The sequence below is a fragment of the Xiphophorus maculatus genome, chromosome 5, assembly GCF_002775205.1.
Source record: "Xiphophorus maculatus strain JP 163 A chromosome 5, X_maculatus-5.0-male, whole genome shotgun sequence".
NCBI lineage: Eukaryota > Metazoa > Chordata > Actinopteri > Cyprinodontiformes > Poeciliidae > Xiphophorus > Xiphophorus maculatus.
The window spans coordinates 22,469,242-22,487,916 of record NC_036447.1 but is presented as its reverse complement, the minus strand read 5'-3'; the positions used below and the strand labels follow the sequence as shown (position 1 = coordinate 22,487,916).

General features: G+C 37.3%; 1 protein-coding gene across 1 annotated transcript in view; it reads right to left on the bottom strand.

The window, feature by feature from the left end:
- Positions 1-18,675, bottom strand: part of LOC102236420 (glucagon receptor-like) — a 62,117-nt gene that overhangs the window by 6,159 nt on the left and 37,283 nt on the right. The window contains exons 2-10 of the mRNA XM_014471025.2: positions 10,071-10,215; positions 9,811-9,907; positions 9,595-9,702; positions 6,695-6,783; positions 6,383-6,501; positions 4,966-5,122; positions 3,618-3,777; positions 631-691; positions 395-464 (exon numbers count right to left, since the gene is read on the bottom strand). Coding sequence (XP_014326511.1) covers positions 395-464; positions 631-691; positions 3,618-3,777; positions 4,966-5,122; positions 6,383-6,501; positions 6,695-6,783; positions 9,595-9,702; positions 9,811-9,907; positions 10,071-10,124 — 915 coding nt within the window. The 5' untranslated portion in view covers positions 10,125-10,215. The remainder of the gene's footprint in view (positions 1-394; positions 465-630; positions 692-3,617; positions 3,778-4,965; positions 5,123-6,382; positions 6,502-6,694; positions 6,784-9,594; positions 9,703-9,810; positions 9,908-10,070; positions 10,216-18,675) is intronic.

The window sequence follows — 18,675 nt, the reverse complement described above, 5'->3', positions numbered from 1 at the left end:
GTAAGGATTAACCTGAGGCACAAAGCATCAGGAGGCACAGGCTGTTTAGTCAACTGCTGTTAGAGGAGGTGATGCTGCACGAATTTATAAAACAAATAAATAAAATGAATAATATTACTAACGCAACAGCTTTTATTTTGAGGAAACCGTGAATTAGAAAACAACTTTGAATGAAATGAGCTAACAAATGCTGCTATTTTGGAAACTGCTGCAGGATTCAGAGTAGAATAACACAAGGAAAGGCTTCCTCTAGTTACTGGCCGCATTACTTTTCATACAAACTCTATCAAAGTTGTAGTTTTAAAATACTGAATTCATCCATTGTTCACATGTAAACTGGTAAAGGAGGGGAGCTACAACATAAAGAGAACCAGAGTGACAGACACAGACTTACCAAATAAGCAAACAATATGGGAGAACGGATTATCCACCAATACCCCATGTTAATATTCCTCTCCCAGCACCTAAAACACACACACATACACACCCCCACACACACAAATATAATACACTGCAGCTTATTGAGATTCTGTAAACGTTTTTTTTTTTTTTTAATTCTCTACAATATGAATAACCATCTGCCACTAAAAGCTTCAACAATGAAATCTCTTTCACATTTCATGTACTTACTCTATGTTCTCATACAGATATTTCACTGTGATCCACGGCAACACAAATATGAGAGGTGCACCTGAAAATAAGAGCAAGGTCACAAATGATCCGACTCAATCAAAGCAGCCTTTCTGGTCATGAGCAGACGTAACACTTATTTATTCTCTAACAATTTTATTGAGTTGTTATGCGGAATTAGACTGGTTCATTATCTGAAAAAATTTAAATATCAAGGTTTTCATCTTACTTGATGAGTACTTTAAAGATCTTTAACATGGACAAGATATCTATGGGGATCTGCAGCTGTTCCAGTTCACAGAGCAGTAACTCAGTTGCATCATGTCAGCCAAATAGATAATTTAGCATGGTCATGAGCTGATTTCCACTCAGTGTTAGACCAGTCTTTCATTTCCGCTGTTGCATTAAACCAATAAAATGTAGCGTTATTGTGTCATACTGCAAATCTCGCAGTAAAACTCACAATATTTTACCAGCTGAGGGAGTTACCAATAATTAATGCACTACTTAACAAATTATAGGAGTAAGTGGTGTCACTGGATTGGAAATGTAATCCTTATAAGACTGCTTTCTGAAAACAATGAAATAAAATGTATATACTGTACAATCATACAGAATCTCTGTGACATAAACAGGCTGAACTGTAAAACAAAGAGGACGTTTCTGTTACGTCGCTGTTAAAAGAGCTGGCCCTGCTCTAGTTTATGTGAGTGTGTTAAAATGTGAACATTTGGGGGATAAAAATTCATCTTCTAACTCATTGTTTGACCTGTCACTAACATATTAATGAAATAAACATCTTGGAATTGTATTAAGCTCTGCTTTTGTCTTTGGGAGTTCTTATTCTGATTTCTGTTCTGAGCGCTACTCTTGCACGTTTTTCTTTTTTCTTCCTTTTACATTTTGCAGATATTATGAGGCTGAGCATGAAATGATCTCAGACGTCTGTCAGCAAAGACATTCCCTCTCTTCACAACAACTCCTGCATTTTTGTTTTGTTTTCTTCTTTCATCTGGTCTGAAGATTTAGATGGTTTGCAAAAGGAGCAGATATACTTAGTCTTACTTTGTGTCAGAAACATGTTTGTATGTCTGTTCCAAAGCTTTGAGAAAAAACACTTTCTGTCTTGCTTTTGTAGCGATGAAGTGAATTATTTATGGGATCTTGTGAGTTTTGGGTGTTTTTACAATAATAAAATAAAAAACAACAAGAGGGATTATTCACTTGATACCATAAGCAAATTATGAGACTGGAGCAATGTAGTACTACTGTACGCCCAAGACGCTTAAAGGTTCTACAAGTTTTAATTATGAGAAAGGTAACGGTCAAACATAGAGATTGTGGAAAAGATTGTGGGAAACCTGAAGCTCATGTTTGTAATCTTATTGTCGCGGGACAATAACTCCACATACTGGTAACCAGTATAAGGAGATACAATTGGCGATTTGATTAATCCAGAAATGCTAGATTTGTTTATGGAATGCTAACTAACTCTAGATCAAATTCAAGATCAAAACACTGAGAGACTGTTTTCAAAAGCAGTAGTGTAATCATAATAAGTAAAGACAGCTGTGACGGCTTGCTAGCAGGTTAAGCTTTAGCAACGCTCCAGACTACCTGGTTTGTACTTATGTACTTAACTTTTTCAATAAGCTGCACAGTCACTCTATTAGGGTGAACCCAAATATAAGAAGACCTTTCAACTACATGTCAGGTGTCTAATAACTCTGTTTTGGTAGCAAGTTAAACAAAACAGGCAACTGAAGAGCTCACACATCTAGCTAAATGCTAACTGACATTGCATTTGCTGCAGGCGGATAATGCAATGGAGGAAAATGAAGTAGACAGGTGGAGAAGGAGGACTTAATTCACTCTGCTCACAGACTGGAAAACACTCCTTTTTTTGCACTAAAGCAATGTATCCCTTCTGTTTTTATCAATTCTCTTGTTTTCCTATCATTGGCACTCAGAGATGCAACTTAATGGCAGTTGAAACTTTTAAAGTAAAACCTTAATTGGCTGCATTTGAATTCATTTAGGAATTTCAAGCAAAAGTAAAAAAAAAAAAAAGTGTACTGCGGCAGTAGTCTTGATTATTCTAAAAAACTCCAGAGTTCAGCTTCCCCAGGCGAAATCAAGGCGAGACCAAAACTTCAAATATGTCGTCTTGAGACTGAGACCTGCCTTGAGTGAACTACTTCTAACACTCAAGCTCCTAATATTAGAATATCTCCTCACATCGCTTAAGACTCCATGAATTTAATTCAGATTCTTGAAGGTAAAACAGTTTATCGTCCCAATGCTAATCCAGGACCTCTGTGTAGATGTTGTTATATGCATAAGAATTTGCATCAAACCATTTATAGGAGGAGTCTTCAAATCCAGGCCTTGAGGGTTGGTGTCCTGCATCTTTTAGACACGACCCTGATCCAACTCACCTGAATCAAATGGCTGAGTTGCCTCCTCAATACACAGTCAAGTTCTCCAAAGTCCTGCTCAGGGCCTTATTTATTCACTCAGGTGTGCTGAATCAGAGACACGTCTAAAAGTTGCAGGACACCAAGCCTGAAGACCCCTGGTCTCTGGTATCACACACACACTGCATGAAAAGTGTACCATAGATAAAGTTTGACAGGTAAATGATTGATTGATAGAGGTATCTCGGTAAAAGTTATGAAGCATGAGCCGTTGGTGGGTTCAATTTAAAAGAGTAACAGAGTTGGAAAAGCCCAAAAGGCTCAATTGAACTCCTGGCTGTTCTGGTGCCAGGGGGCGATTTATTAATGCATTTGTTAAGAGAATGTCTGACACAATGTTTCAGAGTCTTTCAATGCCTGTAATTGATCCAGAATAGATCATAAAACATTTATTTCTGCCTAACCATTATCCTGATAACTTTGCTATCAGACAACAGAAAATGTAAAGTCTCCCCGTCTGTCAGATTTTGTGTTGGGTAAACGTGTCTGTGTCTCAGTTTGGGTTCTGACCCCAGCCGATGGCCAAGTAAATGTAGAAGTATTTCTTCTCGCTGAAAACAGTGATGACGAGGAGGCTGTGCAGATAGATGCCTTCCACCAGCAGCCAGTAGTTGTTGGCGATCACGCTGTACTGCATCATCACCATGGCGCCTCGGCACCACATCACGGCCTGAAATACAACACGGTGAAGGAGAAGGAGAAAAACAAAGCTAAGATACTCCTACGTTTTAGGACACCACGAGTGATCCATCTACATTCAAAACCTCTACATGCAAATGTTAATCTTTATCTTGAGATAAAAATATTGGCTTTTCAAGTATCAAGTACATACATCAAAGTGGACTTCAGCTTTTTAGTTAAAAACTGCTGTATGTTGTGTTGACAACTTTCCTGATGAAACTACATAGGACCTAAACAATGAATTTGTGGAAAATGTGCACTGGTATCATCACCAGAGAGACAGTGTCAGGTATGGAGTTTAATTGGGCCAAAGCCAAGACTGCTATTGGAGGACAAAGAATCGCCTGATTTAATTTGAACACAAAGCAATAAAACAGGGCATCAAAAGTTCCTCGGCATTTTCCCTTAAATAGAGAACATTAGCTAAGATTGCTCTTTCAAAACAGGTTAGTTTTACACACCTGACGGTATGTTGCTGTTTTGATTAAGTGCTCTTCAGATTTTTGGTTGATTGGTTCAGACACAGAACTGTCCCACTTGAAATGAAACAAATATTTACTAAAGTCCAGGTAAAGAAAATCTGTGTTGTTTTTTTTTTTTTTTTTCATTTAAATATCAGGGAAGAACTTGAAAGAAGAAAGACAAGGCTGAGTAAACAGATTGCTGTTGATTTGTAACCATAATTGATGTAATATGTCTCGACACAAAATCAATATTTAATCGGCTTCTTATTCGGCGACAGGCCCAGTGCAACGGCTGCCGAATTTTAAAACATATGTGGGCTGGGAACGCTAAATGTCTCATTGTGGAAAATCTGTAAGTTTTATAACAAGTCACTTTTTCCCAGTAGCTGTGTTATGCTCCTTTTCTGAATATTCTGTATTCTAGATACACCTTATTAGGAACATTTATGCTGTGTTCGGTTTATTCTAGGATTTTGGAGTCGCTTGGATCTTGGAGTAGCACCGAACGCGAGTGCAGCATGCGCTAATTAAAGGCTGGAAAACAAGTATGATTTGCTCATTTTTGTGTTCCTAAGAACTAGTAGTGATTTAAGCTACAAGATAACAGTTGAAATAAATCCCAGCTTTTCTCAAAGTGTCATAATGATGTCACTGATTTGAAAAAAAAAAAGAAAAGGAAAAAGCGTGACAGCTGGTGATCTTGATGTTCTTACTGGTATGTTGACCCAGGCCTGTGTCTGGGCATCGCTGCCACTCTTTGGGTCCAGCATCGGGCTCAGCAGAGCGTCTTTGATCAGAATCGAAACCGCTCTCAGGATGAACGAAGCAAACAGGTTCATGTGGATGTTGTTCCTCATGCAGTGGAGCTTCCTATGAAGAACTGACCATGTGGATTATTTATATTTTTGTACTGGTCACATTTATAAATCAATCCACTATAGTTTTCTTTTATATTACCTACTGTATCTCTCTTTCCCTCATTCCCCCTATCAATTTTTAGTCTTCTCTATCATTATTCTTTACTCCTTAGCTTTCTTCTAGTTTTTGGATCGTCACATTTTAACATCAAGTAAAGATATCCTGGGTAAATACAAAACCTGTTTTCAGGTGAAGATTAAACTTTAAAGACATAAGAAACATCTTGGTTCAATGGGAAATTATACTGCAAATTACAGTTTTTTGTTTCAGTTCAGTTTACAAGTTTAGGCAAGATTACTTGCTGTCCTGCAGAATCAATAAACTAAAATAAAACTTGTCTGTCCTAAAAGTCAAATGTCATAGCCCCAGCTATAGAAATTCAGCATACAGACTCTACATCTAAAGAGAAACTAAACCCCAAATTAACTTTATTTTGCAGATGAACTGCCTAAATTGATCCTTATCCTAAGTGAGTCTTCAGACATACCTCCTTTACACAATGAGGCAGAAATGCACAGGGTATACATGTGTTTTCTTGACAAAAACACATATATAAGGAAAAGAAAATAACAATATATATATATTTCTGCTTTTATTTTCAACTATGATAGTTTTGGTCCTCCAGAAAAAAACCTCAGACATTAAGATAATTCGGCAAAACGGGTTAACATTTCTCTGCAGTGATAAAAGAAGAAGTCACAAATGCTTGGTGGTAGTTGTTTCTGGCAGCAGTGGAGCGGCTGCTTGTTAGCTACAAGGGGCCATTACTTTTTCACATAGTACCATCCGGCTGGTTTGGAAAACCATTTATCCTTAAAAAAATTATTTACTCAAGGTTTCTTTGCCTGTTGTGAAAAGTTGCTTGGCAATCAACAATGTGTTGTGAAACAACAACAACAAAAAAGAAAATAGAAATAATTTGTACAGGGGAAAACTACTTTTTACAACAATTTATTTTTGCCTTTTCATCATCTTCTGCCGGTTTAATTCTTGAATTGTCTCATTTCCATTCTTATACATTTATCCTCTTGAATATCTATATCATGTGGTTGTGTCTTCATTAAATGTATTTTTCAATTGCTTTCTTATTTCCCCAGATTTCTACCTTGGAACTCTGTTTCCCGTCTCTTTCTTTCTTTTTTTTTTCCAGAAATGTATTTTCCCTCGTCTTCATACCTGCAGCTGTTTCTCTATGTTTTATCCATATCGTACCTGAAGCTGATGAGAATGGCCAGGGCCAGGAGCAGCGCTCCGAGTGACAGAGAGTATCCCACTGTGTACATGATGCGCAGCTTGCTGAGGATGCGGCCATACTGCTGCTGCAAACCCGACTGAAACGCAAACACGGTTACCTTTAAAGCATTCATGCTCCACACACCCACACACACAAAACGTAGAAAAGAACTCTCTGTGAACAGATGGGAAGATTTCACATTCTATCTTTCTAGATTGTGTCAAAGTCAAAGAATCACCCAACCATCTGTCATACGTTCTGAGCTAAATATTCACAAAGATTTCACACACCTCGCCGGGATCGTCCTCACATTCGCTGGTGTTCTTTTGTCCCCATTTGCCGTCTTCGTTGCAGACTCTGTAGACCAAACCCCGCTGAACTGTTCACAAAGACACAGCATATGTCGTATGAGGCTGGGTTCAACCGTTCAGAAAGAAAGAAATAAAGAAGAGATATTTATCTCAGAATTGCAACAAAATGTCATCATGTGGTGAAGAAACATCTCCACCTGGAAGCTGTGTTTAGCTCACCTTAACGTCATGCTGTTGAGAAAATTATGTTTTGTTTTCACATTGAGTGAGTGGTCAGTTAAAAACACTGTGGATTTTCAGTGGAATGTATTTACACTCCATATTTCACGATGGAGTGCGGATTTGTTGCATGACTATTTTTTTGTTGACTCTTTGGTCTAAACCAAGATAGGAGCAACAAAGTCCATCTTTGCTGTGCTGAATTCCTATAAAAAAGTTTATTATTGCAGTTTGTTCAGTTTTTCACTGCTATCCTCATTAATGCTAAGAGTCTCTCTCGACTTCAGTTACATAAATGTAAAAATGACTTATGATTTAATAGCAAAATCACACTGCTTTGATAGAGTAAAGCGTATCGCACGATTTCCTATTATTTGGTGGGAGACCAAGACGGATCTGACCTTCAGGGTTTAAACTCTGGTAAAACCATTTAATTTATCTCTCATCCAACAAATTGCAGGTTTCACTTCATTCATTCATTTTTTTTCCTTTCATTTGATTAAATTGCAAGGGCACAGGAAGAGCTCGGTTTTTGTAGTGAATCCTTCTCCTCCATTGAATCCACAGTATCAACGGCACTGGATGAGCGCTGCATCCTTGATGTGATTTTCAAAGAAGCTGATGTCAATCAGTTCTGACGGCTTCAGACTAAAACGCCTTGTAAATGCACATTTGAAAAAAAAAACTGCTATAAGACTTTTATTATTATTTTGAACAAAAGAAAGACCTTAAATGTACTGGTGTTTTGTTGGTTAAGAAGAGTCCTAATCCTGTGATGTAAAGGCCCAGTTAACCTTTCTCTTCATGAGTGTTCATATAAATCGAGATCTTTTCAAAGCTATTATTCTGTACTGAATGTCAATAATAGTAAAAGCCTTTTAGCTGTTAGGAAAAAAAAAACAAAAACATTCCTCTGTAAAGGCCGAAGATGTGCTTCCACAATTGAAATTTCTAGTTGCAACTTTGTAAACAAGCACACCACACAGTCGCTGACTTTGGCTTATCTCGACATATTCAACCGCTATGAGCGGTGCAGCGATAATGAGAAAACAGCAGCACTGCGCAGTTAGAAATTTTACCCCAGAGAGTGAGTTCAATTTAACAAGCTGTAGCACCAACACAACGTGATAACAGAGGGAAAATTATCTTTAGAGTTTAATTTTAATTAACGGAAAAAAGCTCGGGTCATAATTATGTGTCTGAAAGTTCAATGATGAGCATTTTATTACAGTACAAGAATCTGTACCAAGAGTTGAAAAGAGGCAGATGGCATGGCGCATAAAATCATCTATTAACAACATTTATATCGTCTAGAAAATGTTTTCACCACCTTGGATATTTTGACCTATTTATTGCTTTTATACGTATATCAATCATGATGAGATTTTACATGGAAAAACTAAAAAAACAACAAAAAAAACAAATGAAAAGTGACATCTACAAAATAATGACAATTAAATAAAAATATGTACCATACAAAGAGCGATTGCAAAAACAGTTTCACCCATGTTTCAAGTCAATATTTAGTAGATGCACCTTTGGCAACAATCACAACTCAAAGTTATTTTGTAAGAGCTCTATGCAGCATGAATTATCCTGTTTCTCTTTCTTAGAAATTTAAGAAGCCATGGCACTCCCAAATAAAAACAATGGTTATTATTTTTACTATTTTAAACAGTTCAAAAACATTGGGATGTTTTTCCTGTTTTTCTGGACTTTGGTTTGGACAGAAAACGTAAAGTATGTAGGCAAAACTCATTACAGCTAAACATGGAAGGAAGACATTCAGGCGACGGATTAGAGCGCTTGCATGAGGCAATGTTATGATTTGCTGGATGTTGCTCGATAATCTCCAGTTGAAGGTTCAAATGTTGTCTTTGATTTGATCTTATAGAAGAACATTAACACAAGTATCAGTTGTTCAAATAGACCAAAGCAACAAAGATCAATTTTTAAGCAGCAGCATAATCTGATACTGAGAGCATTTTGGAAATTATAACTTTTGATTTAACTGTGTTTAATTAATGGAGCGGGAAAGGGGATAAAACATCAATAAATAAATGTTTTGTTGTTGTTGTTTTTTACCACAATTAGTTGCATCCTGACAGATTGTACAAAATCAACTTTCAGCAGATGCTATAAATTCTATTAGATCTAATGCAACTCTCTCTTTTTTTAATACAAAGCTATTTGCTCTGGCTGCAATTTGCATAAATGTTTTTTTTTTAAATCCCTAAATATTTGTATAATTCCGGGTTTGAATGGGAATCTTTTAACTCTGTGAATTTGTCTTAAAAGATCCGCCTTAGCTTCTGGTTCCTTAACAGGAAGAAGACTCAAACTCAGGTTTGCTCGTGTTTAGCACCTGAAAATACCTCGGTGAATTTATGTTTTAGACAATAACTTATAAAGTCGACCTGCCATTAGTAACCCATGAATTTCTCTTCTTCTGACATAGAGGCCAATTTCTCTATAGCAACCACTGAAAGTTATAACAATGCAGTTTCTCTTATCATCCTGCACACACAATATGGTGGTAGCAAGGTTTAAAACAATAAATAAAATTCATTCTTATATAAGTGCCAACATTTTTGTTCTTGCTATGTTATGAAGTTTTACTGTGAATTACCTCCTTTTTTTCTTTTAACGGTCTTACTGACCTTTTTGATGCCATGGCAGGAATGTTGGGCAGGAGACATTTACAGTAGTACCTGGACGTCCATCAGGCCAGCAGGCATACAAATCAAAGGTTCTGTTACACACCAACCCTGTAACACACACACACACACACGCCCACACATAACAACACTTAATTGTTGCTTTGAATGGATGTAAGTCAGACATTTAATTTACCTTCATGAAGTTCAATCGCTCACCTGTGGCAGGGGGCGTGGAATTGATCTGGCTTGTGCAATTGTCCTTGTAGTTGCTCCACTTCTCCTTCACAAGCTCCAGAGAGTTAGCAAAGGACACCTGCAACGGAGAGGCTCTGTGAGGCTTCAGCAACACAACAGCCTCTTCTCTATGGCATCTCAGTCTCACTCAGCGGTACCCAAGGATGAGTGGATTAGGGAGGGATTAAAGTTGTGTTTAATTTTATGTGTGAAAGACAGGGAGGGTATTAGTAACACTGTACCTTAGTGCAGCTGGAGAGCGTAAGCAAGGCCAAGAGGAGACACACCTGGGACATCCCACCGATGCTGGGAAGATGGGGGTTGGTGGGGACCAGAAGACAGAGGAATCCCACATGAGGCAGGCTCGGCCCTATTTCACCCCACGGCCTGAACACACACACGCATACAAAAAAGAAAAAAAGAGAGGATTTATTTTCTGAGAGTGTGGTGGAGGTGGCTGGAGCTAGACGTTTATGGCCTAACATTTCGCAGCATCGATGTCAAACACATGCTGTTCCATGTCGGCCTTTAGAAAAATAAAGATGCCCACGAGCACAATTTACACCCCAACTCATTTCAAGTCAGTGCACAGCTTTTCAGAGAATGAGCAATCCATAATGTGACACAGCGCTGTCACTAATGGTCTACAGTACATACACAGGATCTCTTGTCAATAATTCAAAACAGAGTTTTTAAAAACATCAGCTCATGCCGTGCAACGATTGGTTCATCATAACAGACACTGTGCAGTACCTAGAAGAAGTATTTGTACTTTTTTAAAAATGCATGCATATTTTGTTGTATTACCACCACATAATTCAAAATACTTTATTACGATATTATGTGACAGATCGATGCAAAGTGGTGCACATCTGTGAAGTGGAAGGAAATTGATGAATGGTTTTCAAATTATACCACAAATACAATCATGCTTATGGCAAACATTGCAAATAAGATTTCAATAAACATAGATTATTTTAACTTAGATTTTTTAATAAATCAAAAACATATATATTTTCTTTAAAAAATATAGAATTAAAAATACATGATTTAAAGAGTTAGTCGATTCTGTTGTTTTAGTTTTGTATTACTGCTTATTTTCCCTTCAACTTTATAATTTATACTGATTTTACACTTTTATTATGTTCGAAATAAACAAATATATTTTCTAAGGGCCCTGCAGTGCCTCCTGACGGCCCTCAGGGGGCAGCGGCCTCCACTTTGAAAAAAACATCGTTAGAGAACATTAGCGAACAAATAGCATCATGGAGAACCACAGCAGACAGACAGGTCAGTGAGAGTGACGTGGAGAAGCTTGGTTAGGGATTAAAATGACATTCCAATGTTTAAAACGAACAAGAAATACTTTTCAGTTTATCATCCACAAAGAAAATATTTGGCACAACTACAAACTTAGCGGGGCGTCAAGCAGAGCATTAATCAATAAAATTGCCAAGAGACCCATTGTGACTGCAGGCGTCCAGGTTGGAGGCTCTGTTAGTCTGACAGCTATAAGCTCCTCCACAAATCTGGTTGTTATGGAAGAGTGGAAAAAAGAAACACATAGTGGAGACGTCCAGTTTTAACTTACCACTACTGCCAGGAGCCCTGCTGGGGAAACTAAATGTAGCAGAACGCTGTACTCAGATGCATGACTGAGGCTCTACATCAGAGTCTGGTTAGCTGAACAACATAGAACAACACTTTACCCTGAACACGCCATCCTCACAATGAAACACGGCAGTGGCAGCATAATGCTGAGCAGGTTCTTTTCTTTAGCAGGAAAGGGGAAACTGCAGCTTGGCATAGTTAGTGGGAAGCCAGGGTTTATATCAAAGTATGTAAATATTTTGAAGAATCTAAGGCAATTCTTGAAAATTAATGTTTACAATTTTCCATCTAATCTGACTGAGCATCAGGCATTTTGCAAAATAATAAAATAAAAGAATGGGTTAAAATTTCAAGGTGGCATGAGGTTGCTAATGAAATGTGTGGCACACTTTTAAGACAGTAAATTGTAAAAATTGTTGAAAATCATAACTCTCTTATCTTCCAGTTTACAATTTTTCACTATTTTCATCTAATATCATTCCAAAACTCCAAAGCTGAGGTTTTCACATAACAAAATGTAAATAGATTCACACAACACAAACACTTTTGCAAGGCACTCTCCTTTAATCATGTTTGCTTTTTTTTCTTCTTTTTTTCCAGGCTGGGATCATGTGGCACCGGTTGACCGTCTTCGCCCACGCAGTTGGAGAACAAAACGAAATCTGAAACGTTTCTGCAAAAAACACCTTGAGCATGGAAACATTTTTGGCTAAAACGTTTCAAATTCCATTCTGTTCCAGTCGGTTTTTGCTTCAGACGCAGAGGATCCTGTGCAGCGCCGAGTCCGGGCTTCTCACAGGAATCTGAGCAAAACATCAATAGCCTGTCATGCTGTACAGATTAGAGAAGTCCTTTTTTTTTTTTTTTTTTTTAAAAAAAGGACTACAGAACAAACAATAAAACAAATTGCTGGGATTTGATGCTACAGTTGTAATCCTCTTTTGCTATGAACACATTGGATTCCTATGTGGATTCCAGCAAACGAGCGCAAAGTAGGACCATAAGTTGTTTTGGGACTAAATACAACAAAATCAAAGGGATTAGATAGGCCGGAATAAATATTCTGCGAAATGTATTTGCTTTTTTTCACAATAAATTAGAATCTTTGAATCTTAAAATGCATGAAACGATTTAGTCACTAATTTGTTTCCATCCAGCATTCCCAAATAAAAAAAAAATCTTTTTCATGTATATAAAATCCATCACTGGATTACCTTTCCCATATTTTTAGAACTTTACATGCTGGACAAGAGGATTTAGGAGGATTACGAAAGATAAGCTTCAAAATATGACAGGTTTGAAAGACAAACTAAACATTGTTGGTTTTGCTCTTTCCATAGATTTGTTCGCAACAGCAAAAATAACAATAACAATAATAATCTGTTCTTATCCGCTAAGCTGCAGCGGTTGAGATTATGAGCCATGCCTGCGACTCCCTCTGCTTTGGTGATGGTGTTCCCCACGGTGGACTGAGTATTTTTTTAAGTGGAAATGCTTAAATATTAACTCCCATTGTAAATACAGCAGTGCTTCAAATTCAGCCACTGTTGTTCATTTGTGTCAAACGTGACAATAACACTAATTGAGGTACTTACTATCACATTGTTAGCGTTTTGTTAAGCTCTTCTCTATGTGAAGATACTTTTGCCCTCAATTTCCAGAAGATCTCTGCAGGTGTCAGGAAGAAAATCGAGGGACTATAAGAACAACTTGAAATAATTTGTATAATAGTTGAAAACATGTATATAATGTTCATTATGTTAGAAAGGATAAAAGACATACAAATGCCATGAACACACCTCTTTTGAAAATACAAACATTTCTATGCAAAAATCATTAGTGCATGTCAGTCCATAAAAACGTTTGCTCTTTGGTATAATAATTTTTAAAAAATCAGTTTTTTAAATTATTTTAATAAAATATAATTTTTTTATTGTTATTTTAAAAATGTAAAACCTTAATTAAACACTATTAATTAAGGTTTTTAACAACCTTAACAACCTTTAAATGTAAGGAAAGATAATGTATGAGGGATTTAGTCACAATTTGGTATTGCAGTGGATTAACCAGTTTGGATATTTTTCTGTGGAATATAATTCTTATTCATGAATAAATTACCCATTTGTGCATATTTTTGCATTTGAAGGACAATATATCTTGAGAAGCCGCATCACGTTGACTCAGTGCTGTTGGCTGGTGTTTGCAAATGAGCCAATCCATGAGTGGCATTTATTTTTCGTTGGTGCTGTTTCCCAAGGAGTGGAAGTAAGGACGAGCGTGGACGTTAGCTTCTGCGGTAGCCAAGGACAAATTGCAGTCTCAGTGTGAAAAGGTAATGGGCAAAGGCTTCATACTGTAGTGTGAAAATACTATGAGCTCTTTTAATCCTCTTTAAGCGTACAGCCTCATCTTTTTATTGTTGAATGTTTTACTCCAGTTTCTGAATTTTACAATAAATATTTCTCAAGGACTGGAAACACATTTAGTTTGAAAATATGAAATCGCACAGCGGCCACAGTAAAAACCTTTTGGAGATGAAAACCTATATCCCAATTCTCATGACACACGCAGTTGCAGAAGCAATTGATTTGGCCAGATAAGTCTGCATAAAGAGGTTAACGTGTTCATGTTAATATATAGATGCGTGTATGGGTTATGCAACAGGCGACCGAGTTAGTGTGTCTGTTTTCATGCAACCAGAATACACAGCAAAGGACGGCAGGCGGAGAACGACATATAACTGTCTCAAACTGATAACCTAATCGAACGCACAGGCAGGTTTAACATTATGCACACACAGTCACAGATAACACAACGTCACGGCATGATGATATCTGACTATAATTTGCCATCATATTTATATTCAGTGCAGAGGAAGCTGGGGCTGAAAGCCGGACATTAAATCCTGAAAGCATTTTTCCTGATCTTTAATTTATACCCCCGGTGGTATCTTGGGATCTGGAAGATTACCTTAATCTTGGTGCACTTTAGAGCTTTAAGGGATAGTTTTTGTAGTCAAAAAGCCTAACACAAAATTCTCCAAATTTGCAGCAGATTTCATTCTCGAAACTCAAGTTTAGTGCTTTTTCGCATCTTGCCATAATGACTCACTGCCCTTAAAAACTCTGTCTCATCTGTTCTTGTGACCTTGTGTTAAACCCCCATTAAGTATTCACTTTATTTGCCATAGTTTTACTCTGAGACCTCACAGTGAACTCCAGTGATTATTATAGTAATCTTCCTGAGATTTCAACGCAAACGTCGCAACGCCACAGAAAAGACTCAGAAGCCATATGTGTGAGGAGCGAGGAAGAGAGAGAGACATAAATAAGCGAGAGATAAAAAAATAAGAATGTCTGATAATTGTTGTGTGACCAAGTTACTCGGTCACATTCCTTTGCGAAATTCAGAGCAACGAGCGCACTATGTAAATTACCACACATTACGTACTGTACACTTTGTGTGCATCTGGGAGCCACTAATAACGCTCCACTGCCTGCAGTTATTTCCTTTAACAAACTGTGTGTAGACGCTCATTTGCATTTTTTAATTTGTCCGCACACACATACATACACACCCCCACACACGCACACATGTTTTTTTTAAAGGGACAGTAAAATAATCCTGGTCTCGCTCTACACTACTGCATGTTTCCAAGAATAAGTCTCACGTTACAGCTTGTACAATCATCAGAGGACACTTTGACCTGAACTTTTGCCCTAATTCAGGTTTTGTCCCATTATGACACTAAAGTGTCAAAATGTGCCAAACTTGCTGGTGAAACATGTGTGAACTGGTTACAATATGTGCAAAGAGCCAAAAAAGAGTATATCACTTAAATCACAAGATGTTTCACATTGCTATTTACTACTGATCATTTCTTTTAATTATTTTTCTTTTGTTGTTTTTTATGCATGATGCAGGAATTTGTCTTTCAAGAAATAAGAGTTAGATTTTTAACTTGAAAGGCTCTTCCTGTCTCTTCTTGGACAATTTTTCTAATAAAACGTTTGCTGAAGAAAAGAATACGTCTCATAATTTCAAAAGTGGTAATTAGATTATAAAAGGTTGTTTTCGTTTCACTCTATCAAAAAATGCGTTTATTTGTTACTATGCAAACTAGCAAAATCACTTTTTACTGTCTTTGCACATTTTGTCTACAGGATCTATTTTTTAAAAAAGAAATAAGAATAGCTTCAGCCAAGACCTTTTCAGCCGCATTTGTGTTTGATCATAGTTTGGTTTCTCCTCCTTTTGATATCAAATTTGTCAAAATGAATCAGTAAGAATGAAATGTAATTTGACACTGCCTTTTAACTTCTTCTTGTAGGACAAACTCTGGTTTCTCTGCTCACTGATTGTCTTTGCCCTTTCTTGAGACAAAGATGTAATTTTGCAAAGCCAGCAGTTCCAGCCAATAGAAAATCAGCTTGACTGCCTTCTTTTGGCCGCACAAAGATTGCAAGTTTTAATCAGGAATGCTTGAGCAACGGGAGCAGAATGTAAACAGCTTAAACAGAAGATACATGTGTTAGAGGCATATTTGTAAGCAAGCCAAACTTTTTTTTTTCAAATGTAAAAACTGCACTTAAAATATGAGTGTAAAAAAATAATGAATCCTGCAAATCATAAATGTGTGTTTTTGATTTAAAAACTAAAATCTTCCCCACTGGGAAAGACCTGAAAGATGGTGCAGACAGCAAGTGAACAAACACAAATAGAAACACGTTTCCTTTTTTACATCCCAGTAAAATGAGAGATGCAGAGTCCTCCCTTCATACGTCTCCATTTTTATTTAAAAAGAAAAAGATGGAAACATACCTTGAATGTTTAATTCTCCTCTCTGCATGACCAAAATATATTGTCTGCACATGAGAAGAAGTACTTGATATAGAAGATGCTACTAAGTAATGTAGAGTCAAGGAAAAACAGACTCAATCAGTATTCTGATTGAGTCAGTGTAAACGGTGCTTTCATAGATTACACTCACTATTATTGTAAATAAATGTAGCTCACCAGTGAAAGGGTGAAGCTGAGGAATTTCAGACCTCATGCATGTGTTTATTAGCATAACTACTGCAAACACATGCTACTAAAGCTTCAGGTTTTTAGCAGCAAAAAGCAGGAAGTCACTCTATAGCAATGGTGCCATAAAGAAAGACTTCATGGGATCCCGTCATGTAAATCAAACTGGTACCCATATTCTTTTATTAAGACGTGTCTTTACATTTATTGAGTTGTCATTGGAGGTGAATACACATTTATAGGTTTATATACTGCTTCCTTGTACAGTACATAGATGATACAAAACATATTCATTACACTTTTTACACAAAATCATTCATAGATGATGACATTTTAGTCTGGTCAGTTGAGCTCCTTTCCTTTTAGGGGCTCTTGTCTCTTTAAATTCAAACAAACTGCAGCTGGCCACACCCACCAACTCAACCTTTACACTCACACATGAAAAAGGCTGTGCAGGAGATGTGGAGCCTCCTGCACAATAAGAATGCACCAAGTGGTTTCTGGATGGTAAGTGAGCAATAAAAACACTTATCTCTTTCAGCAGCCATTGTACAGCGCAAACAACGGTAAAACCAACTGACCAAATGTGCTGGAGCTCAGCTTGGGTTGCTGGGCGACGCAGTCGTTTTTGAATCGGCTCATTTTCCAGACACCAAAATCTGTGTTAACCTAATGCCAAAAAAAGCATCTGCGTGTTTTTTTAAGTGCTTGGATTGTGTTTAGAAGCAGCTGAAACCCTCCTGGAAGTATAAAAACATGCAAAAAGTGAATTTTGCATAAAAGGTCCCCTTTAATTGCTAGCAGTGTTGCTTTAAAGAAACATACATATATACTAGACATCCAGATTCCCATGCTTGGTTTTGTCCTATACAACCTTGCTCTTTGTCCCGCATTTACCTGGCATGAATCTGCTCTCTCTAATAACACATAGTAGTCAGCTGATTTTTTTTTCTTTTACACTTAGTCTCATCTATAATCATCTCTGCAATATTAAACTGAACAGCTTCCCCTCTTCCTTCCCAGACCGTACCAGTGCGTCTGCCATGAGACCGTGCCTTTCTCTTCTCCACTCACACACTTTCATCAAAGTGTACAAAACTGCACGATTATCCTGAGAAAAAAAAAAAAAACATTGGTAAGACGAGCCAAGAGAAGTTGAGTGAGCGTGCGACTCTGGATCCTTTTAAAGCTTTGACCTTAAATGATCAAATGACCAGTAATGAAATTTATGTCAAATGTAAGCTGTTGTTGATTACTGTTAACGTGACATCGGTCACCCGTGGGTATGGGGTAGTGTTACGGAATAAACGCATTACCCACATTGAGCGCTTCCCAATTCTGTTGTTTAAATCAATCAAGCCTTCCCAGGGAGACAAGGAGAAGATAATTAAGCAGAGTGTGGAGACTACGTAGGAGGTAACAGAAACATGCCAGCAGCGGCTGTAATGGGACTAAGCTGAGCCGTAATTATGTTGTTTCTGCTTCGGTAAGCCGCTGTGCCCTGTATGACGAATGACACTAAACTCTAATGTTATTCCTCTATAAAGCTTTTTTTTTTTTTTACTCTTTCTGTACTTTATACCAGAGAACAGAATTTTTTTGTTTGTTTGTTTCAGTCTGTTGTGTATTGTTTTGGTCAATTTAACCGGATGATTCAATCAGGCTGTGATCGGTTTTTAATAGTTTTTAATCCGTCCCGCTCAGATCGATGCGCTTTCATTTCTTTTCACAGTTTAACAGAACAAACGCAACTGGCCATCAGCCAAGTGGAACCTTTGCTGAGAACAATTATTTACCCACATGCAGATTTCTTCAGCTTTTGCTTGTAGAGGTTTGTCAGCATCAACCAAATCTTAATATTAAACACAACCTGAGAAAAAAACAAACAAACAAGAAGCTGTTTTCAAACTGCAATATTTAATAAGTGGAGAAAAGCAATCTGAAACAACCTCGGCCTGTGAAAAAAAGAAACTGACTTTCAAACTTTAACTGTACGAAGAACAATTTAGCTAGCTGATATTTTGGCCTTATGATATTTTTTTATGCATTCTCCCAGAGAAAGAAAGACTGAAACAAGCCACTACTTAACAAAACACAGAAGTGAAACAGTTTATGACAAGTCGCCCAGATCATGAAGCAGCAAAGCCACCCCACACTGTCGCACTGCCACCATTTTCTGATTTTCTGCATGTTAGTTTTATACTGCATAGA